This window comes from Zea mays, chromosome 1 (genome assembly GCF_902167145.1).
Source record: "Zea mays cultivar B73 chromosome 1, Zm-B73-REFERENCE-NAM-5.0, whole genome shotgun sequence".
NCBI lineage: Eukaryota > Viridiplantae > Streptophyta > Magnoliopsida > Poales > Poaceae > Zea > Zea mays.
In genome coordinates this window covers 28,480,771-28,504,659 of record NC_050096.1, presented here as the reverse complement: position 1 = coordinate 28,504,659, position 23,889 = coordinate 28,480,771, and the positions used below count along the sequence as shown (strand labels likewise).

Here is a 23,889-nt window from a genome sequence, read left to right as displayed (position 1 = left end):
CCCGACCCCAGGGCTCGGACTCGGCCTCGGCCTCGGAAGACGACGAACTCCGCCTCGCCCGACCCCAGGGCTCGGACTCAGCCCTGGCCTCGGCCGACGGTCTCCGCCTCGCTCGACCCAAGGGCTCGGACTCGACCTCGACCTCGGAGGAGACTCCGCCTCGCCCTACCCAGGGCTCGGACCGACCACGTCACAGGAGGGGCCATCATTACCCTACCCCTAGCTAGCTCTGGCTACGGGGAACAAGACCGGCGTCCCATCTGTCTCGCCCCGGTAAAACAAATAATGATGGCGCCCCGCGTGCTCCATGACGACGGCGGCTCTCAGCCCCCTTACGGAAGCAAGGAGACGTCAGCAAGGACTCGACAGCCCCGACAGTTGTCCTTCCGCAAGGCTCCAGCGCTCCTCCGACGGCCACGACATCACACGAACAGGGTGCCAAAACCTCTCCGGCTGCCACGACGGCATGTACTTAGGGCACTAGCTCTTCTCTACTAGACACGTTAGCACACTGCTACATCTCCCATTGTACACCTGGACCCTGTCCTTACGCCTATAAAAGGAAGGTCCAGGGCCCTCTTACAAAAGGTTGGCCGCGCGGGGAAGGACGGGACGGCGCGCGCATAGGCCTCTCGCTCCCTCCCGCGCGGACGCTTGTAACCCCCTACTGCAAGCGCACCCGACCTGGGCGCGGGACAAACACGAAGGCCGTGGGTTTCCCCTTTTACGTCTGTCTCCCTCCGGTTTTTCCCCCCTTCGCGCTCCGTCTCGCGCCGACCCATCTGGGCTGGGGCACGCGGTGACAATTTCCTCGTCGGTCCAGGGACCCCCCGGGGTCGAAACGCCGACAGTTGGCGCGCCAGGTAGGGGCCTGCTGCGTGTTGACGAACAGCTTCCCGTCAAGCTCCAGATCGGTAGTCTCCAGTAACCTTTCTAGCCCGGAACGGTGCTCCGTTTCGGGAGTCTTGAGTTCATGTCCCTCGACGGCAGCTACGACATGATACCCCTTCCGCCGCCGCGCGATAGCGACAATGGCGGCCGACAACCCGCCCGCCGCCGGCGGAATCGACGACGTCTTCCCCACATGGCGGAAGAACAACATTCGGGTTTGTCCCGTCGCCTCCCCCGCCGACGGAGGAGGAGGCGGGGCAACCAAGGCCAAGCAGGAGGCGGCACCTCGTCGGCTGTCGAGCGAGTCGACGGCGCCGGCGCCCCAACGGGGGACACGCCGGGCATCGACCTCGCGTCTGAGACGAAGACGAGCGCCATTTCCCCGCAACACGCCAACTCCAAGCGGACGGACGACGCCAGCACGCTCGCAAAGGACTTGCTGGGCGTCACCCTCGTACCTGAGACGACGGTGCAGTATGCCCCTGACGTGACTTTGTCACCGCCCGTCGACCAAGAGGTACCGACCGATTCCCATCTCGTGCCTTTTGGATTCAGCCTCGACCCACCAAGCGACTTCGCTTCGGTGGACGCTTTCATAGAGGCGAGTCCAAACCCTCCAGGGTACGGTATGAGGTCACCCTGGGACCGGCTGACAGCCGTCTCGACCTACGGGCCCTCGGGTTCCGAGGAAGATGACGAGCCTGACTTTTGTTGGGATTTCTCCGGACTTGGTAACCCCAGTGCCATGTGGGACTTCATGACCGCATGCGACTACTGCCTTTCCGATTGTTCCGACGGTAGCCACAGCTTCGGCGACGAGGACTGCGGCCCAAGTCGTGAATGTTTCCACGTCAATCTAGGGGGTCCCGGCGAAGGCAACCATCTTGGTATACCGGAAAACGGTGATCCCCCTAGGCCTACGCCTCGCGTTGACATCCTTCGGGAGCTAGCTGTGGTCCCAGTCCCCGCGGGGGGTCAGGACTCACAGCTCGAGCAAATCCGCGAGATGCAGGCCAGGCTCGACGAGGGAGCAGGAACACTTGAGCCGTTCCGCTGGGACATCGGGCAGGAATGGGTAGGCCAACCTCCAGTCGGAGAAGCGCGTCATCCACCCCCGGGCATCCAGCACCGCATCGCCGACGATGTCAGGGCAAGGCCGCCACCGGCATCCAGCGGGGTCGGCCAGAACCTGGCTGCAGCGGCAATACTTCTCCGCGCGATGCCAGAACCATCATCCCCCGAGGGGCGTCGTATCTAGGGAGAGCTCAAGAATCTCCTGGCCGGCGCCGGGCCTTCGTTGTGTGGCGTCTTGCGAGGAGGTCGGCTGGCCGGCGAGGCCCGGCGCGGCACTAGCTGCGGAAGCCGACGCCGTCTGGAGGACCTTCCGGGGAGCCAGATCGGTCAGACCGTGACTCCGCTTGCTAAGGAGAAAAGGAAAATCAGGGTCGGGACATACGAAGGAGGAGCCAGGACGAAGATATCCTAAGATACTTACCCACTTCGGGTCATAATCAACAATGCCTGTGGGGAGGCCTCTCGAACCTCGACCCCCGAAGGTACCACCGAAGTCTGCCTCGCTGCCAGCTTTGGTACCATCCTCGCCTTGGGCGCCCTAGGCGCCCGAGAGACGGACTGCCCAGGCGCAGCCACGACAACCTGAGGATCGCCCTCCTGCGCAGCCGGCACGGGCGACGGTTCTCGGGGAACAGGCAGCTCGGCCTGACTCCCCGGGGTCACCTCAACTTCCCTGGCCGAGGGGTCAAGTACCCCCTCGGTCTACCCCCGCTCTTCGGACCGGGACCCCGACGTCACGGCCCCGGATACCGACGGCACCAGCCCGCTCGGGGGCTGGCTTGGCGACCCCTGGCCCAGCCTCAGATCCGGCTGAGGCCAAGGCGGGCAGCCATATCGTCGTCTTCGTCATCGTCTTCATCGTCGTCGTCGTCGTCAGGCATCTCTGGCGACGGCTCCCTCGGGAGCCCATCCCTCTCCTGCCGACGATGGAGCCTTTCCAAGGCGTCCCGAGCCCGCGTCCGCTCGCGGGCCCGAGCCTTCTTCGCGTCCTTTTTCCCCTTCCTCTTCTCCGCGGCAACCCTCCGCGCAGCTCGGTCCACCGCGTCCTCCGGGACCGGTGGCCGGGAAGGCTTGTGATGCTCTACCTCCTGGAGACAGACGAAAAGTCTCGGCTGTGAGAACCAGGGGCAATCCGACACAAGGAGAAAGAAGGAGCGGACACTCACCAGGGACACACACCCGCGGTCGGGACGCATCAAGGGCTAGGAAAGGGCGCCGGTGTCTGGCTTCCCCAACGTGACGGCTACCCGCCTGTGGAGGTCGTCGACGGGAAGGGGATCCGAGGACATCCGCAAACCCTCCAAGTCGGCCCCCGACGTCATCTCCCAAAACGGCAGTCGCCGCTCCGTCAAGGGAAGCACCCTCCGGCGATGAATGGCGGCAACCACTCCCGCAGCGGTGAGCCCTCCTTTCCGCAACTCCTCCAGGGCCTTCAGAAGGGGCTGGAGATTCTTCTGTCTGTCGTGCGGGGTCCCGTAGCGCCAGATATCGGCGGCGGCGGTCACCACTCGCTGAGAAAACGACGGGAGCCTCCTGTCGTCATTTCGGAGATAGAACCACCGGCGCTGCCACCCTTTGTTCGAGGACGCAAGGATGGCAGGGATATACTGCGGCGCCCGCGCCTGCCTCAGCTGGAGGATGCAGCCACCGGCCCGCACTGCCGTGCGGACCCTTCTCTCCCGGCGAGGCAAAAAGCTCCACGGAGAAGAAATGAGTCCACAGGTCCCAGTGAGGGTCAATCCCCAAGTATCCTTCACAAACCGCCGCGAAGATGGCGGCTTGCGAGATGGAGTTGGGATTGAGGTTGTGCAGCTCCGCCCCGTAGACATGCAGAATCGCCCGCATAAAATGGCTTGCCGGCACTCCGAACCCCCGCTCGTGAAAGGAGACGAAGCTCACGACATACCCCGGCGGCAGGGACGGGGCGGCTCCGCTCGGGGGAGGCATCCACTCCGGCTGCGAGTCACCAGAGAGAGGGTGAAGCAAACCCTCAGCAACAAGGGCCTCCAGGTCATCCACCGTGACGGTGGAGAAAGGCCACGGGTCGCGCGGCGGAACAATGGTCACCCGGTCGGCCATCACCAAGCAGAAGAGGTGGCGGCGGAAAGGACTGGGTGAGCGGTTTCCTTTCTCTGGCTATTCCCTCGGGTTGCGAAAACCTAAGAAGGAGGCAAGTAGCAAGAGTAAAAAACCGTCACCGGTCCCTCTCCCGAATATATAAAGACCCAGGCGAGACCCATTCAACACTTCGCCCGAACCCGCCGCGGGATTCAAAACTCAAAGCGAAACGCCCGTTCCTCGAACGGCTCGCGCACGCGCAACGGCTGCCCCGCAAACCACTCGTCCCGTCGCATTAACTCTGCGGCAGGACAGGCGGCACCTTTGGTGGCAGAAGCAGGCGACGCTTCGCTTCCGCCATAATGACCGCGTCAAAAAAGGTGCACCATGTCATTCGATTTCGTATCCTTTTCCTCTTTCTCTCTCTTACAACAGGGACCGGGAAAGGGGATACCCCGAAAGGGATCCTTCTCCGCGAAGGAAGCGGGCCCCGAGCCCCCCTACTGATCAGAGGTTCGAAGGCTGGCCCCTCGGAAGGGTTCAACAGTCGCCTCAGAGCACTCGGGCTCCGCACCCACTACTGGTCAGAGGTTCGAAGGCCGGCCACTCGGAGGGGGTCAACGGCCGCCTCAGGCTACTCGGGCTCCGCGCCCACTACTGATCAGGGGTTCGTAGGCTGGCCCTCGAAGGGTTCGACAGTCGCCTCAGACGCAGAGCGAGGGATGACCCTGGGTATGTTCGATACATAACCAAGGCTCGGGCTACGCTCTTGAGGTACCCTATGACATTTCCGAGACCAACGAGAACGATTTTGTAACGGAATCCCATCAGAGGGAGGCATCGAGCCCTCGGACCCCGTCAAAAGGGGACCGGGTCCGGCAAATCACCCGCAGGTACTTTTGGAGCGCGCCTCCGGGCCACTAGCCGACCCCTAACAAATGGGGCACGGGCGTCCACTCGGATTACCCGTTAGCAGCTCACTGGAGACACCATGTTCGGCGCCCTCCAAGGGCAACATGGCGCTTTCCCCCCTCCTCCTTGCGGAAAGGCGACGCAGGGGCGTACGTAAAAAAGTCGAGTCTGTCCTTGACCATCCTCTCGCTCTGTGTGGAGGCTCGGGGGCTGCTCTCGCAAACCCGGCTCCGGCCAAACCGTTGACAGCGTCAACATACCAGCCCGAGAACTTGGGACCCGACCGTGCACCCGGGCTACGGCCAGCTCGCATGAGGGAACAACTAGACCGGCCGAAGCATCACGAAACGCGTTAAGACCTCGAAGGAGTCAAACCACTCCTCTAAGGCCTCGGGGGCTACACCCGGCGGGTGCGCTCGCGCGCACCCACCGGAACAAAACGCAACCGAGAAAGGTCGGTCCCCTTACAAAAAAGTGCGACAAAAGCCTCCAAGCGAGTATTAACACTCCCTTTGAGGCTCGGGGGCTACTGTCGGGGACCATAATTAGGGGTACCCCCAAGACTCCTAATCTCAGCTGGTAACCCCCATCAGCACAAAGCTGCAAAGGCCTGATGGGTGCGATTAAGTCAAGGCTCGGTCCGCTCAAGGGACACGATCTCGCCTCGCCCGAGCCCAGCCTCGGGCAAGGGCAGCCGACCCCGGAGGATTTACATCTCGCCCGAGGGCCCCCTCAAGCAACGGACACACCTTCGGCTCGCCCGAGGCCCAGCCTTCGCCAAGAAGCAACCTTGGCCAAATCGCCACGACGACCGACCGTATCACAGGAGCATTTAATGCAAGGAAGGTCTGACACCTTTTCCTGACGCGCGCCCTTCAATCGATAGAGCCAAAGTGACCACAGTCACTTCGTCGCTCCACTGACCGGCCTGATAAGAGGACAGCGCCGCCTGCGCCGCTCCGACTGCTGTGCCACTCGACAGAGTGAGGCTGACAGCAGCCAAGTCCGGCCTCGGGCGCCATAGGAAGCTCCGCCTCGCCCGACCCCAGGGCTCGGACTCGGCCTCGGCCTCGGCCCCGGAAGACGACGAACTCCGCCTCGCCCGACCCCAGGGCTCGAACTCGGCCTCGGCCCCGGAAGACGACGAACTCTGCCTCGCCCGACCCAGGGCTCGGACTCGGCCTCGGCCCCGGAAGACGACGAACTCCGCCTCGCCCGACCCAAGGGCTCGGACTCGGCCTCGGCCCCGGAAGACGACGAACTCCGCCTCGCCTGACCCCAGGGCTCGGACTCAGCCCTGGCCTCGGCCGACGGTCTCCGCATCGCCCGACCCAAGGGCTCGGACTCGACCTCGACCTCAGAGGAGCCTCCGCCTCGCCCTACCCAGGGCTCGGACCGACCACGTCACAGGAGGGGCCATCATTACCCTACCCCTAGCTAGCTCTAGCTACGGGGAACAAGACCGGCGTCCCATCTGGCTCGCCCCGGTAAAACAAATAATGATGGCGCCCCGCATGCTCCATGACGACGACGGCTCTCAGCCCCCTTATGGAAGCAAGGAGACGTCAGCAAGGACTCGACAGCCCCGACAGCTGTCCTTCCGCAAGGCTCCAGCGCTCCTCCGACGGCCACGACATCACACGAACAGGGTGCCAAAACCTCTCCGGCTGCCACGACGGCATGTACTTAGGGCACTAGCTCTTCTCTGCTAGACACGTTAGCACACTGCTACATCTCCCATTGTACACTTGGACCCTCTCCTTACGCCTATAAAAGGAAGATCCAGGGCCCTCTTACAAAAGGTTGGCCACGCGGGGAAGGACGGGACGGCGCGCGCATAGGTCTCTCGCTCCCTCCCGCGCGGACGCTTGTAACCCCCTACTGCAAGCGCACCCGACCTGGGCGCGGGACAAACACGAAGGCCGTGGGTTTCCCCTTTTACGCCTGTCTCCCTCCGTTTTCCCCCCTTCGCGCTCCGTCTCGCGCCGACCCATCTGTGCTGGGGCACGCGGCGACAATTTACTCGTCGGTCCAGGGACCCCCCCGGGGTCGAAACGCCGACAGTATGTAATATAGAAAGATTGTTCAAACGGCAATGCAGTAAGACAAACTTACCTCAGAAATCACTACATGAGCCAGATTAGCATACAAAAGGTCAATTGAGCCCCCATTAATTTTGAATCCCAAAACAGGCACATGAGCATCATAGTAATACAATAACTCTAGGATTTCAAAGGGAGCCCCTCTTACGTTTCGAGTTGCATGTCTTGGACCAACACACAGGGTGTCAATGTCGGCACCAGGGCCATGTACATGTACAATAGATTACACAACAAATTCAGAGCAATTCCTTTAAGCCACTGTGATAAACAACATAATGTGGAAGGGCTTTTGGTTTATCAAATATACAAATCCCCAACCTTTTTAACATCATCTATCTGCATAAGGTCTTTCTCAGTCGGTCGACTTAGCGAGATTGGCCCAGTGACTCCAAGATAGCCATTCCACAACCCTCACAAACTCTCCTAACACTCAACTTCAGAATTAAAAATTCTCACACAGCTACCTTTGCTAAACGTAAATTTGATCTTCTTGCCCTTCACTGGTTAACACTTATTTCTCCTTTCCTTTTATTTTCCTCCGGGTGTCAATGAAGGACAACTATCGAATCAACGACATGTACCAAAAAGAACCAGACGGTGGGGGATTAAAACAATGTCTGGGGTATAGTCGGTTTCTCCTTGTCATTAACAACTCAAGAACCCCGGGAGCAGCACCAAAACAAGATGAGGAAGAGCATGACCTAAATAAAATGAGGAAAATCATAAATAATTAAGAGTAAAAAAAGAAAATGGTGCGGCTGCTTTTCCAGTCACAGCCCGAGACGAAACACGCTGGTGACAACAGGAACGTCGTCGCCGCCGTGGATTCAGGAATCGTTCTTGGATCCAAGCAGAAGGGGGACAAGCTAACGGCAGGCGAGTCAGCGTCGGGCCAGGACCGTTCTTCCGAGTCTGGCGACGGGCGCGGCATCTGCGACATGGGAGGGAAGCGGTGCTCCCTCTAGCGATTCTAGGGGACACCCCCCAGTGTTACAAACCCCACCCCGCCCTAAAGAAGTAAAAGCGCCCCTTCACGGCGACGGCTCGATGAGGGCGAATAATACATCGATAGAGGAGGGGGTAGGAGAAGGGGGATCGGGTTACCTATGGGGCCGGGCGGCTGAGCTTGCAGAAGGCGTAGTATTCATCGTCATCATCAGTGTGGAGCCAGGACGCAACGGGCAGCCGCGACGGCGAGGAGGGGGCAACAGTGGTGGAGAGGAGGCACGCGACGTAGTGGTGGATGTGCATGGCGATGGTCGGCCGCGGGGTGGGGCGAAGCGCAGACGATGGTCGGTGGTGTAGGGTGTGGGCAGGCGTCGCGGGGCGGTTGCGTCGCAGGGTGGGGTGGGCGAAGCGATAGAGGGAGGAGAAAGCTGGGCAGGGATAGAGGGAGTGGGGACCCGAACGCCAGGTTGGCCCGAGAGCTTGCGACGTGCTGGGCATGTTACGTGGGCCGCACCAAATAACACAGCCCACACGGCCTGTCGTCATCGTCACGGCTGTCGGCTTGTAAATTATAGAATCATACTGGGCAACCAACAATTGCAGTACCAGCTTATAAGTTGCGCTCCTTTAGAGGAAACAATCGTGCTTAAATGCTCTTGCCAGTCTCTAGTCTAGACGATTTTTTTGCGTGAGAGGACGTGTGGAGCTATCACGTGTGCCCGAGTGCAGAGTGTGACAGAACATGGAATCGTTTGCACGATGGAAATGGAGGCCGACGCTGTCACGTGGGCCCGACGTGCGGGGTGTGAGAGAACAGGAATGATTTGCTACACGATGGGAATGGTGGCTCTCGTGGAGAGGCTGTCACGTGGACCCACATGTGTAGGGCGTGTGGAATAAGAATGAGAATGGCAGAACGACAGGCTATTCTTGTGGCCTTAATAAGTAACTAGGTATGTGCCCGTGCGTTGCGACGGGTGATAAAAAATTTGTATGAATTAGCTGATATTAAGCATATAGAACAATGTTTGTACCTTCGAGGCCTGAGTTTCTAGATTACACTACTAAGACAAGTCTATATATGCTTTCTAAGCACTACTATCAAGCTGCTGGCAGCTTGGCCATATTTTATCCTAGAAAACGATGCAGACATGAGAGCTTATAATGATTTCATGAGTTACCTAGGTGATAAACAGTGTGCAATAGTTTGTAAACTTGGAGAAGGGAGCACTTTGTTTCTTGTTCCACCTTTGGATTTCTCAGAGCAAGTACTCAGAGTGCCTGGAAATGTCAGCATATCTGGAGTTATTCTGAAGTTTCAGCAGTCAAATTCAGATTACAACATGCCAAATCACAAATCATTGAAGAGAGCTCCTCACCCATCTTCTGCAAGTAATTTCAACACTCATCTAAGCAATTGTGAAGACCTTCATGCACCGAGAAGGCTAATCCTCCAGATATCAGCACATTCCCACATGGTCAAGATTATGTCCATTCATCAGGTGGAAATAATACCCCAGCAAGTGCAGATATTATTGCACAATATAAGCCATAGAGTGCTCCTCCACATGTTGTCTCCCAATTACTGCAAGAAAAGCCACCAGCATACCTCCCTATGGGTATTGCATAAGGCCAACACCACCAGCTCCTAGAACAGAGTTATCGTGCTGTCTAGCCATGTGTTACCTCTCAAAATACAACATCCAACATCCGTGCATGTACAATGGCCTAAGCAAAATACTAAATTATGATATAAGTTCATCTTTCTCACTTAGATTAGGCTATCCACATATGTAACATTAGCCATAATATATTTACAGCTGTTTGTCAGATAGGCAATCAAGCAGCTAAAGTTCTATGACTGACCAAAAGGCACAATTTTTTTTCTAGTTAGGGTGTTGAAATTTGTTCGTGGTATTTATAGATGGTGACATGCATCTACCAATTGGACTGAAAAAGCATATACAATGGTCAGACAACAGACAACAGTAGAAGGAAAAGAGAAAAAAAGGAAGAGACTGGCATTGGATGGGTTCATGGAAGGGCCGGTAGGGTGCAGAGGGCCTGCACCAGCTGGGAGAGCACCTGCAGGGGAAGGAAATTGGTCACCACCAGCTAGAACAGCACCTGCTGGGAAGGAAATTGGTCACGGTGAGAGCAAAGCGAGAGCGAGGAGAGGGGCCCATGTCGGGAGAGCACGGACGCAACCGGATCCGAGTCGCCTCGAGCTCGAAGAATGGTTGAATTTGTTCTTCAAAATTTCATACAAATGAACAAACTCTGGGTCCGGATGCAGCATCAGCTTTGTTGCAGGCTTGTAAGATAGGGCAGAATCTGCCTTTGCTTCTTAAATCTTTACCATACATTTCACCTTAGCACATTAATGACAGAAGTGATTAGATCCATTGTCTAGTTATACGCTCCTATCTAAAATTGAGAAAAGGAAAAGCTCGGGAACCTGGTAATTTAGTAACATCTGGATATGCTACTCAACTGCAGGTGTCATGGTCGTGGGACTAAATCTACGTTGTAGTGAACCATTCCTGAATCATAATCTCCATGATGATTTTCTTATTATATCTAGTTTGTACAGTGAGAAGGGGTGTTCTACGCTTCTCGTGCAACATGAAGGATCTGTCTCCCAATCCCTATCCACCCTCTATAGGTTAGTCATCTCGTGCAACATGAAGGACACAACCAGAAGGGATCCGCTTGAGCATTGTTAGCGTGTGCTTTGCGATGGCTTCTGGAGAAGCCTTCTCCTTGTGGTCGGCTCCAGGAGTGACCATGCTGGGCTTCAGCAGGATACCCTCAAACAGAACATTGTTCTGGGCCAAGTAGAAGAACACCTCAGACCACACTTTCTCTGCCACCTCGAGAGTTCTTTCGATCCCATGGTCTCCATCAAGAAGGATCTCTGGCTCCACAATTGGCACTAAGCCATTATCCTGTAGATTATTAATGTTGAAACATGATAAACAAAAAATGGCATTATTTCTGACCAGTGTAAAGTTGTAAAGGATGAACTCGAATCAGGCTGTAAGAGTCTATTGCAAACGTTACACTGCATGATTCCATTTTTGCTTCAGTTCACAAATATGTGTGCCGACAGCAACTTTATTAGATGTTTATAAACACCTCAGGCTGAACACCAAATAAATCCATACATCATTCTGTCCAAATAAAGTCTGACCCCCATTCAAACACCATGTCTTTCTATTCACAGTAACTGCAGCACAACTGATGTCCATGATCTCACGAACAGCACAAGTGATGTCCATGATCATCATCAGGCTCCTCTCCACGAACTGCTTCTTCACTGCTGGAGAATAATATGTGCATGATTTTTCCAGGAGGGTAGAACCTATGCACTTCCTTTGTCTCGCTGAGCACATCTTCAGCCACGCCACCCACCTCCTCAGCAATTGTACTTTCAGCCATCTCTTCGGCTATGTCATCTTCTTCTCCCTCCCTCTTCCGGTACAACTCACTTTCAAGTTGCTGCCACAGCTCCACATCAGTCATCCTGTCCTCGTCCCCATGGTGATCGACGATGTCATCATCGCTATCTCCCTTGTCATCTACCAAGTCAACAGCATCGACCGCCACAGAAACAGAACTCTGAACCACTTCTGATACAGCTTCTGATGTAACTGTCTTTGTGGTTTAAGAAAGCTGCATGCTCGGCTATATGCATCCGTGAACTGGAACTGCATCTCCTTTGTGTAGTTGAGCTCGTCAAGGTGTGCATCCATGGCCTTGTTCATCGGAGGAGGACCACATCTCAGGATTTGAAATAGGTAAACACATCTCAGGTTACATACAAGAATAGAGAATACGCAATCGATCTTCATAGTGAACTGAAAAAAAATAAGACTCAAGATTCACCTGAATGTACTCAGCAGGCGCTGGACAATGAGATTGGATCATTTCCTTAGACACAAACCCAACACCACTGTTCCAGTTCTCAGGAGGCTGCACAAGTAAAAACACTGTGTATGTCAGATGTCTTTGGAAACAATGTGCTAATTAGTATAACGTAAAGAAGATTTCTCATGATAATAACTTCAAACGATAGAGAACAACATAGCAAGGAAGTGTTGTCCACATAGCAAGGAAGTGTTGTCCACATAGCTACCTAGAGGCAGTGGTTCATTGTGCGGGGTGTTCTTGGGTTGAATATGATCCATCTCTGGCAGCTGGAGATGACCCTCATTATTTCTAGCCATAAAACAAGTAAGGTCTGCCTGCCCTTAATAATCTGGAAATGAAAACAAAAATCGATATCACTAATTCAGTATCACATAACATTAAGACACATATGAACGCATACCAATATATCACAAAACAATTGCCAAAATCATCCAAGTTCATTCAATATCGCTGTTTGATTTTCAGTTCATGGATACATAAACACAATTCTGAATGAGCACATCGATGCACAGCAAGATGAAACAGCAAGAATTCAGAATTTCAACCAATTCATAAAAAAATCACACCAATAATATGGAAGAGGCACCCTTTTTGAGATGTGTACATTGTGAAATATATGCAGTCCAAATTATTCTTCCTTAACTGACAAGCAAATGATAAGGTTTTACACTGAATCGTTTGCATCCCTTGACAGATAAAAGTGCTTGAGCTCTATCTTTTTGGGCTATGTGTGTTCGAGCAGAGGCCAGAAGTCTCTTAGCCAAGGCAGATGTATAGTTCTTGATTTTAATATAATGCTTCCCTTTTCGAAAAAACAGATGCACCCATTACAGCACAACAGGGATAATTACTTAAGCCTCGAGAGACCCAAAAAAGTTGCACAGGAATGGAACCAAAGAATTTGACCTGCTGAGTTTTTTAGCTGCATTCGATGTAACAAGTTGCGCCAATGTGCTTGCGCAGTTCCTCCCCCTGCAAGGTGAGGCAGAAAGGAAAGGGCAAACTATAAGATACTGATGAGAGGCATTTGTATCTCAAAATTGCTAAAAATTATGACAAAGTTCAGCTGCTGCAGTTCTCTAGCCCTCAGCAGAAAAGCATGGGAAATAATTAGTAAGCAAAAGAAAACCTGGAGACGGCTCAAGGGTTTTAAGAAACTTTCAATTCCGGAAAGAACATCAGCACGTGTGCTTTCACAGAGGGCCAGCACCTGCACTCTGCCTTTCAACCACTTAATTATCTCAGATTCCCAGTTGCTAACTAAGCTTGTGGGGGTTACAATGACAGCCCTTTTAACCATTGGCTTATCATCAAAGCCTTGACAAAAAAGGGTATATAGTAAAGTTAAAAGGGCAAAAACATTATAACCTGCCCAAACATAAACTGACTTGATCTTATCAAATGATATAATATTTATTAGAGAAAGAAATGAAACATACAACTACAGCACTGTACATTATGGCTGCCCTTACCTTTTAACAAACTTTGCACTATCATCACTATAATATGCCACGGAATCGTACAATAACACGATAACAATATATATTCTAGATATGTGCCCGTACGTTGCGATGAAAGTAAAAGATTTGTATGAAACATTGATACTTAATTTAGAATTTTAGTTACAGACAAATGTGTCGACAACTGTTCACTATTAAGCTAATCCTTTTTAGCGATATCGACAAGTCTTTGTTGTATGTTTGCAGGGATGGCATATCGGCACGAATTGTCCTCATAACTTAAAAGATCAATCACAAAGTTTTTTCGAAGAGTCTTTGCATCCTACAGACAAAAAGATAAGAGAACAAAACATATTATCTTGTAGAACGAGATAGTTATAATGTAAGTTTTGAACATAAAACGAACATACTACACTCACCCCAACAAATTTCAGTCGTCTGTCATTCCCCCACATGGCCATAGCTTGTAGAACGAGGTAGCTGGTATTAAACCTATAGAATAATATTTGGGCAACTATGTTTTATACAATGATTATCATAGAAAAAATTTAAACTGCTGAGAAGGTGGTACGAAGAAAATACCCTCTTAAGTCAATTGGAACACCAGTCTGAATTGTATGTTCCCACTTAAAGATATCCTCCGCCCATCCAGAACGTTTCTTGCTGTAAGCAATCTTATATTTTTTTGAGGCCATGATAATCGCTTCCGCGAACCTCTTGTATGGCATGTGCTTACACCAATCTTGAGTCGGTGTAAAATCGATAAAAGTCACATGCTTTTTAACATGATCTATTACGAAAAGGGCGTAACATCCATTGAATTTCCATGGCATGAGAACCTGCAAAATATCAGTCATTAGGATCCTACAACAGAAGTGTCCTTTATAAATACATTCGAAATGAACACATACTTACATATCTACAACCCGTGATATAATAATTCATTGATGGCCAACAATCGAGTGTTTTGGCTAACTCTTCTGTTGTAGGATCCTGATGGTACTTTGGAAGTTTACCAAAACCAACCATTCTCTGGACAGTATATATACATGTCCACATGATGATTAGATGTAGATACTATATATTAATACATTAATGATTGGAAACAAACTTACCCAAAAACGCATGTCCATATAATGCTTTCTATTATTTATGATTTCTTCTTTCGGCCTACGTGACTCTTTATTGGCAAGCAGCCGAACAGCCATGTCAAAACATCTTAAAATCATATCTTGAGTTGTCGTTAATATGTTTTGCAGGTCTTTGACAGATATTTCTATCTTAAAAGGATTGAAACTTCGCACCCATGTTCTCCTATAATGTAGCATGACGAAAGTCTATATCAAGAATCTAAGTAGTCGATATACATAAAATAAATAAATCAATGAACACTTACTCTAGTGTCGTATCGTCTTCTATTGCCATGATATAATCACATAAAACATCTATTGAATCGGCTTTGGTCACTGGCATGTCCTTTGTGGAAAGGCCAACCATTAAAAAGTCATTGGTGCAACCATCGGTAGATACTTTTACAGGAGCTTTTTTATCCCAATCATCAACAAACCACCTTTGCAAGTCTGCTTGAGTAATAGGGCCTTCCTCATCTTCATACACCACTTCGCTATCATCAAGCACGTGGAGTAGTTTCCTCTTATTAGAATCTGTTGGGTTTTCTAATATCTCAACATCAGATGAGCTTCCAGAGTCAACTTCTTTTTCATTCTTGTATAACAGACACCCCCTTCTCTTATTCAGGTCTGAAGATAGTAATATAGCAGCCATTTTTTTCCTAAAGTGTGACATGTCATCCTACAAATAAGAAACAATTATTTAGCATTATATATGTAACACTGACTGTAGATTAGTAGTAATAATATACCTGGGTAAAACTGTCAGACAGTTCATCCCCTGTCCAGTATTCGATATAGTTCAAAAGAAAGAGGCCACATGAAGAGCTACAATATACATTAATACCAACATAAAGATTAGTATGAATGAAGAAATTGGTAAAGAAGATCTTAGGACGTACCTATCTGTCTGCTTTGCATATCCCATGTCTATTTCTCTGAGCGGCCAAGAAGCAACTTGGAGGTCTGGCCACCTGTGGTCTTTTAACTCCTTACGTTGAGATATCATATCTATTTGTCTTTGCAGTCCTTTAATCTTTATATATGGTAAAATAAAATTAGAGATTGGGATAAGTTAATATTGAATTCATAATTGTTTAGTTTGTGCATACTCACAGAGTCAGTGAGGTCTTTGCGGTCTTGTGAAGTACCAAGTGAATCGAGCACTTGTATCTCCATATTTCTTGCATGGATCACAGCAAGATACCAGTGCGTCTCTCGGATGTTTATCGGAATAAACACCTACAAAACAATTATAAATACTTGCATAAGAATAAAATACATATAAACACTAACTGTTCAGATTGCAAACTCATATGTACCATGTCATGGTCTAGGTAAAGTAACACCCTTCGTTCAGCGCTACATATGTGTGCCATGTCTTTAATTGGATATAGCTCCTCTGTTTTAATTTCAAGATCACCATCTCGCTTCAGGAAATTGAACTGGAAAGCATTTTCTATGTGAACGCGACCTCCAGATCGGCACTTTAGATGCTTTTGAGCTTTTATCAAATTTATGTAACAGTCTATAACCTGCAAGTGTGTAAGTTGTGGTTAAAAATACCTGGATGAGTAAAAAAACTTATACATAACAACGTCGCCAAATATAAAAACTAAGCATGGATTACCTCGTCACCTAGATATGCGCTCGGCTGAAATAAACACTCCATCCACTTCCTTTCAACAAAGGCATCATCAATAAGAACGACTTCTACCCTTGGTTCACAAGGGATTTCCTTGATAAAATCGATGAGAGCAAGATCACCTTGCGTGCAAATATAGTCTAGGAGCAACCAGTCATGAGATAAAACTAAAATTAGTTATTACAAAAATACAAATTGATCCATACATAACTATGAAAATTATAATACCTTCTCGAACTATTGCGGTTGCCACCGATTTTTTTGGCTTGTTATAAGACAAGCCTACAAATAGAGATTCCATTCTCGCGGGACAAAAACCTACATTCAAAACAAATTGCTAGATGCATAAAAATTAATATTGCTAATTTCACAAATGATCCAAAACTCAACAATACTTTAAGGTAGTATGCATGCTCTAATAATACACAAACATGTGCGGCTCTGATAAAAACAATTGTAGCATGCAAACATGACTTGATAATACACCAGACCAATCAAACATAAGACAAACATCATCCTATTAGTTTGTTAGTTGAACATGCAACTCTTACCATGGGTCTAGTTTGTTAGGACCTCCTTGTAGACGATGTTCTTGGTATATGTCCCACAATCTACGGTGGGGTTTTTCTTTACTCCCTTCCTTGACTTTTTCCTCCCATCGATGGCTGGCATGACAAGAATCTTTATGTTCGATCGGGCTGTCGCTCTAGATAGAGCAACATATAGTTGGCCATGAGAGAACACTGGTTCAGGCAAGTATACACCAACATTGGGAATAGTCTGACCCTGTGCTTTGTTAACCGTCATTGCAAAGCTAAGTCGTACAGGAAACTGCTTTCTTTTGAACTGGAAAGGGAACATCTCTTCATCCGAGGGACACAACGGTATACGCGGTAGGAAAATCCGTTTTCCAACGTGTTGACCCAGTACAATCTCTGCGTCAATGCTATTTCTTTGGAAGCCACGAACGACCAGCCTGGTGCCATTGCAAAGTCCATTTGCAGGGTCTATATTCCGGAGCAATATAACAGGACATCCAATCTTGAGCTTCAAAACATGAGGTGGCAGCCCATTAGGCGTCAATGTGTTTAGGAACTCATGTGGGTAGTAGTTATGGGGATCATCCATGGCGCTATCGAAACTATGGTACACCATATGCTCCCCTTGAAAACGATCAATCATCTTAACATTTATCATATCCACCCAGTCGTTCCGTGTTGACAATATCGCCCTTGAAGTGATGTAGGTGGAATCCGACATATTTTCGTTGAGATTTGGGAAAGCGAAGTCTATTAGGTTGTCAAGATCGTTGTCACTCCCACTATAAGGCACACACACATCGTCAGGAAGACGAATGTCGCTGTCACTATTTGTGTCCTCAGTTCCACCGCCTACGCGCAACAAAAACTCCGCAAACCAAGGGTCGTTTTTTGCTCTCATGTTGCTAACAAGCTTTAAGTGGGACATGGACTCCCATAGGTAAGACATCCGTAGCGAAGACGCGACCACTTGAGCCCTTGACCCTTTACGAACAACAGGCAAGACCTGTCTGAAATCTCCACCGAAGACAATGGTTTTACCACCAAATGGCAGTGCGGGGCGACCCATTATATCGCGCATGCTATTGTCCAGTGCCTCCACGGCTTGTCTCTTAGTCATAGAAGCCTCGTCCCAGATAATGAGAGATGCTTTCCGTAGCAACTCTGCTGTTCCACTCTGCTTCGTGAAGCTACATACAGCGCCATCATCAATAGTGAGTGGTATCTTGAAGCGTGAATGGGCGGTTCTTCCTCCAGGCATTATGGAAGCCGCAACGCCAGATGTAGCTGTTGCCACGGCAATCTTGCCCTAGTTGCATAGCGTCGCGAGGAGCACTCTGTATAGATAAGTCTTCCCGGTGCCACCAGGTCCATCCACAAAGAACAATCCGCCCTGATCGGTGTCAACGGCAGACATAATCTTATCATAGGCGTCCCTCTGTTCCTCGTTAAGAGAGTCTTTAAGAGCCACATCTCCCGCTGTCGGTTCGATACTTTCCTCCTCGTAAACCTCCCTAGCAGTACCAATAGCATCGTCATACGCGTCGATGATAGGAGGTAGAGGGAATGTCTTTATGTCCTTTCCCATTGACTGCAGCATGTTCCTAATGTCAATCAATACCATCTGCTCAACATGAGTTTTGTTCTGACTCTTGTGTTGATAGTCCTCGGACATAGAATCTTTGTGTTTCTGCCAGAGTACAGCCACATCGCTTGGCTCACAGTACACCAGTATTGTGGCAAAAAGCCGTCGCAGCGACGATGGCATCTGGAAAAGAGCACGTTCAGTGAGACAATCATCCAGTGTGTTGTCCGACTCAAGCAGTCCCCTTCTCTCTGCTGCCTCACGAAAAGTCGGTAGGGTAACACCATCAACTGTCCTTAGATCCACATAGGAGGTGGCGCCAGTCACGTGGTTTAGGAGAACACGAAGATAGTAGCGCTCCCCCTCGGCCGGATGAGCAGAGACTATTCTACCGACTTGTCCACCTGTATCTCGTTTCCTCCGTTGCCATACTTTGCCCTTACCACTCTGCCAAGTGTACCACTCAGGGAAATCACGATATAGGATGCAACGAGCCTCATCGTGTAGCATATTCGCCTCAAAATATGATGTGAGCATCGACCTATCAACACCTGGACGGTTGACGACTCGCTCGACCATTTGCCGCTCGTGAAACGCCACCATGTGCATGTTTGGAAGATGGAGTTGCAGCTGCATCACAGGTGGAGATATCTGACTAAGCTCAAAGCCGTATATCCTCCACAAGGCTTCCGGAGGAGTCACCCACCTTGCATCTCTATACTGCTTGATCTCATCAACATCATCATCTGCTTTGCTCGCATCTCTCATAACAACAGACGCACGATCATGGCCTTTGTATATGTACTTGAACAGGTATTTAACAGCCTTGATGCTCCCACATGCCTCGACATTGATGTGACAGTTGAAGAGACGAAGGAGGTATGGGTTATAAGGGACAACCCATCTATTGTCCAATTCGCACCCTCGGACCTTTTCTTTACGGTCATCGTCACGACGTCTGTAAATAGGGTATGAATCCTTCCCTTGCAAGGTTGTGTCACTGAAAGGCCGAGGGTAATGATTCTTGCACGATTTACGACCCTTAGTGCATGGGCAGTTCGGGTTTAGCGACCCACACGGGCCATGCATCATATGCTTGATAACCATTTTTCGTAGTTCAGGGTACTTGTTGCTTGGGATCTCGGCTGAGATCAAAAGGTCGTACTGCTCAGGACATGTGAGCTTGTACTTCCTCTGCATTATGAGTAGAAAATGGGCATGTGGCAAACCCCGCTTCTGAAACTCCACGACATAGACGTAGGCTCGGACCTTACCAAGAATATCCTGTTTAGTCAGCCTATGCTTTAACTCTTGTAGCTTCGCATGAAAGACACGCACTACAAGATCCGGACGATCTTGCGGTGTCTGCCCAGGGAGAAGCTCCCTCCTTATCTCATCCCAGTTAGGGTTACATGTCATGGTAAGAAATATGTCTGGTTTACCAAACTTCCGCACCAGAGCCATAGCATCCATATACCGACGTCTCATGTCACGAGGACCGCCAATAAACGACGTCGACAACACAGTTCGCTTGCCAACCTTCTCTGCTCTAATATCTCCATCTAGCATGCTATCCACCAAGCCCTGGTACAGGTCTGCCCTTAACCGATCCTGATTCCTGCGTATGTAATCTAAACGAGAGCTCTCAATCTTTATGTACGTGTCGACCGCGAACTGCTGGAAAAGCCGCTTTCCATGAAGTATTGGATTGAATACCCCGGGGCGAATCTGGAATTTGTAGCAATAGTAGTCACGTACAGACACACATAAATGGCTTGGAGATTCTGCATACGCAAGGATTATAAAGTGAGTGATGCTGAAAAGAAAGTTAATAATGCGCAAATTATAAAGAAACAACTAACCTGCATCTTCATCATTTGCATTACTTGCCCTATGTGTCGCACGATATGCATCAACTTCGTCCATGGATACTCCAACCTTTGGGATATTTGCATGCCATCCAAGTTCGCCTCTAGGGAAGAACAATGGATATGATAGTGCATCGTAGCATCCATGGTATGAGCGGATGCAGTGGTTTGAACTGTCCTTCCCATGGAGCATAACACTCTTGCTGAACTGGCCTCGCCCTTCGCTCCCTTCGATCCAGACAGCGGCCACCTCGGAAGTGAGAGGTGTGTTATATGTCTTCTGGTTCAACGTCTGGTCTAGGTTCAATGCGATACGATAGTCATCAAGGTTATCAACGTGGCCCATGGTCCTAAGGTGCTCCGAGTACGGGTTTCCACGTAGTATGTCGACTATCTGTCGAATAACCTCTTTGTCTTTCTGTTGATGCTCTTCGCGACACTTACGGTACCGATGCTCGAGAGTGGGATCATCATCATAAAAGTAAAGCTCAAGGTGTTTATGCTCTGCCCCACCCTCCCTACCAAAGGACTTGATATTGTGGTACATCATGCCCTGTGCTCTGAACATGTATATACCAGAATCCCTTACATTAGTTGTCATACTATCGAGGCAACAGTATAGGGAAGTGAAAGAAAAATGGCCATTAAAAACCTAATGTTATCACGAAAGTGCCTAGCATCAGAGTCTGCACTATCCCACAACCTCTTGAGTTGGGGAGGGGTCTCAAGTGGGGCTAGTTCAACCTTCCCACCACGACAACAAAAACCAGGTGTCTCATACTCAAACTTCTTCGCGGTGCAATAACCGCAGTTGGGAACAGTCTTTAGCATATGTGTTTCTTCAGGGATGTTGCTATACACCTTGTCGTACGGGTCAGGAACATCAGTGGCACTCGATTCATCTTGACTACCATCGATCTCTATATCCTCATCAGTATCCTCATCTGATATTTTTTTGGAAACAATGAGTAAGACATATATGTATATTTATATAAGCATTTGTATCATATCATAAAGAGATTGAAATTAGTACATTGCCCAGCGAATAGGTATCCCTCGTTCTCATCAGCATCGTCTTCAAATACGACACCGTCATCGTCATCAACTGGAGGGTGAAAATACAAGCCACATAAAATACCTGGGCATTCAGGATAAAAGGGGGGGATAAAAATGATAGTAATTACCATTGTTGTTGATCTTTGCAGACATATGGGTTTGTGTCGAATCATCCTCTTCCTCGGCATCACTAATAATATCCTCAGCCACATTAGCCATGTTCCTTGAAATGGATGCTTCAAATTGCCGGTTTCGACGGGCTAAGATAGCTTGTCTTTCACCACGTGGCACATGTTGTTTACGTCTTAGTGGTCTAGTAGACATACGCAGTGAATCGGCATCCTCAGTCTGTGTTGAAGCTGGTAGGAACGGGTTACTGGCGATATCAGGGATAACCCAGTCGGAGGGGGTAAGAGCGGATCCATTAGGTTCAATTGCATCTGTTGTAGGGTGTACAACCTCAGGGGTATATGTTGGGGACTCCATGGCGATGGACTCCTGACTCAATGTGTCAGCCAACAGTGCTCTACGTTTTCTTATGTACTCTATCTTTGACCCTTTCCGCTTTGGTGTATTATTATACAACCTAAGGTGTTCACGATTAAGCTCCCTCTCGGCTGGAGTTAAGTTTTTGTACCGCTCTCTAAAGTAGGCAGCCCTTCCCAAATTATGGTTAGGCGTGTTACCAACAGTTTCATGCACACCGCCTGGAATAAGGCATGTATACGTTAAACCGCCTGAAATCAGCTGTTTTGCAAAATTAGTTGAGTGAACAGTCATGTACCTGGTGTCAGAAGGTCTCTTGTTGTGAAAACATCGTCTGACTTGAATGTCTCATTCCTATGCAACCAATCGCTATCATCATCTCGATTCACATTTGGAACTGCCAAATCAACAGTGGCAAAATGATTTTCATGGCTACAAATCTGTATTTCTGTATTTATAAAACGACCGGTGGAAAAAATTGTGATAGGTATACCCGCAATACCTTGTGTTGCAAAGTTTGTGAAATCAATTGTGCTACAGCCATCTGAAAGACTAACTGTGAAACAAAATGAAAACCAATATAAGATTAATAGACATTCACTAATCCACAAGAGGATCTATTAAAATAATTAGGAATTTAACTTTTTCATCACCTCTAGATGCCTCTGTCTGTATAGGAGGTCCTTTATTTCGTTGGCTTGCTTCACGACGTTTTCTACTTTTCTCGTTTTTTTGTTCAACGGTCATCGCGGCATATCTTTCCCTTTCCCTTTGCCTCTTACGTTCCTTAGCATCGACATTTGGACCAAGCCTTTTCGATCCATTTTCATCAGCTATAATATAAACTTGTGTATTAGTGTTACCCTAAATACTACGTTTTAAACGTTAATCGGCACGCGTGTAATAACCTTTACCTATAGTAATGGTGTTTGAGATGTTTGTCAATGGTGTGCGTCCATCATTATGTTCCATCTGATCTGTTTCTGTTGGTTCTCCGTTCTCCATAAAGAAACCCTATCATGGACAGTGGAATGGCTTAGTTAAGTTTTCACACAGTACTTGAGTAAGGTCTGATTTGGTGATCAGGGATCCTGAGGGGATCCATGGAGAGGAATTCCGCTTGGTATTCAAATAGCAAGGAGATTCCTCACACATGGATTTGAAAAGCAAGGGATTCACAGCACTAAATCAATCAGCACGCTGTTGCTACCATACAAATTCAGGTCTCACATACATCCATCCTCAGGCGAGCCGAGTGCTTATATAATCTGGACGGTATTGACCTGTGTCTACCTGACCACATTTTACAAGCAACAAAGTGTAATAGTGCACGCGATTTGGTTGTGATTTGTTCCTTCACCCAATTCAAATATTCTACATGATTCTGCAAAACATAGGCACATTTATCCACTCACTTAGATCCAGTTGCATACAAGATTATTCTCATAGCACTCCTGCCGAAGGGGTCTTCCTGTACCACTATTTTTGTTTGGATTGTTTTTGTTTGGTGTCCTCATCTAGCACTTGGTGATCTCCTCATGTCCACCATATTTGGCATCAAGGAGCCAAGGACAGAGCCCTCCAGTGCGAGCCAGCTAATGACACTGTCCTGCTTCCAAGTGCCAGTCTAGCTGGGGAGTGACATTGATGAAAGTTACTGGGTGATCTGGATGTGGACGCTGCTAAGCAAGGGGATTGTAGCCTTGAAGGCCGGGCTGGCATACAATGTTGTCCATGGACTCTTACTGCTGGTGAGTAAGCAGACCAGCTATGTGCAAATGTAACGGTGCAGTGGCAGCAGGAGCAAGGGTGGATAGTGATGCTAAAAATTCAACCCAGATAATTAAGCGTTAGAATGTTTCAAGAGAATTAAACAAAGGGCTACATGTTTGCTCAAAACAAATAACTTAAGAGCTCCCCTAAAAAACAGCAAGGAATATAGCCAATGCCAGAAACCAAGGACTACAACAGTCTTGGTCAGAAACCAAGATCTATTTCGTGGAAGCAATTTGCAGCTAGAAAAGCATTTTGCATTGCAGCGAATTACAGGTCAATGCCATCCTCAAAACAATGCAAGATATAGCTAGTTGCCTACTTGCACAGAAAGATCATGTTTTTACACTTATGCATTTCCATTGAACTACAGGTGTTGGCCCGTGACAGGCTCCTGGGATCTTACAAGGTACTAATGCAAAGCCTTTT

At 49.1% G+C, this 23,889-nt stretch overlaps 1 protein-coding gene and 1 pseudogene across 2 annotated transcripts; both read right to left on the bottom strand.

The window, feature by feature from the left end:
• Positions 1-10,641: 10,641 nt before the first annotated feature.
• On the bottom strand, positions 10,642-13,579 carry LOC103632972 (uncharacterized; annotated as a pseudogene). Its single transcript, NR_156015.1, has 5 exons — positions 13,048-13,579; positions 12,825-12,890; positions 12,124-12,246; positions 11,874-11,960; positions 10,642-11,768 (listed from the first exon to the last, which is right to left on the bottom strand). The product of NR_156015.1 is annotated as an uncharacterized protein (transcript).
• A 6,135-nt stretch (positions 13,580-19,714) lies between these two features.
• LOC118473501 (uncharacterized) lies at positions 19,715-21,979 on the bottom strand. The gene is made up of 3 exons (XM_035963090.1): positions 21,330-21,979; positions 21,179-21,250; positions 19,715-21,089 (listed from the first exon to the last, which is right to left on the bottom strand). Exons 1-3 carry the CDS (start codon positions 21,685-21,687, stop codon positions 20,743-20,745), a joined length of 777 nt encoding a protein of 258 aa, XP_035818983.1. The 5' UTR covers positions 21,688-21,979; the 3' UTR covers positions 19,715-20,742.
• Positions 21,980-23,889: the final 1,910 nt, after the last annotated feature.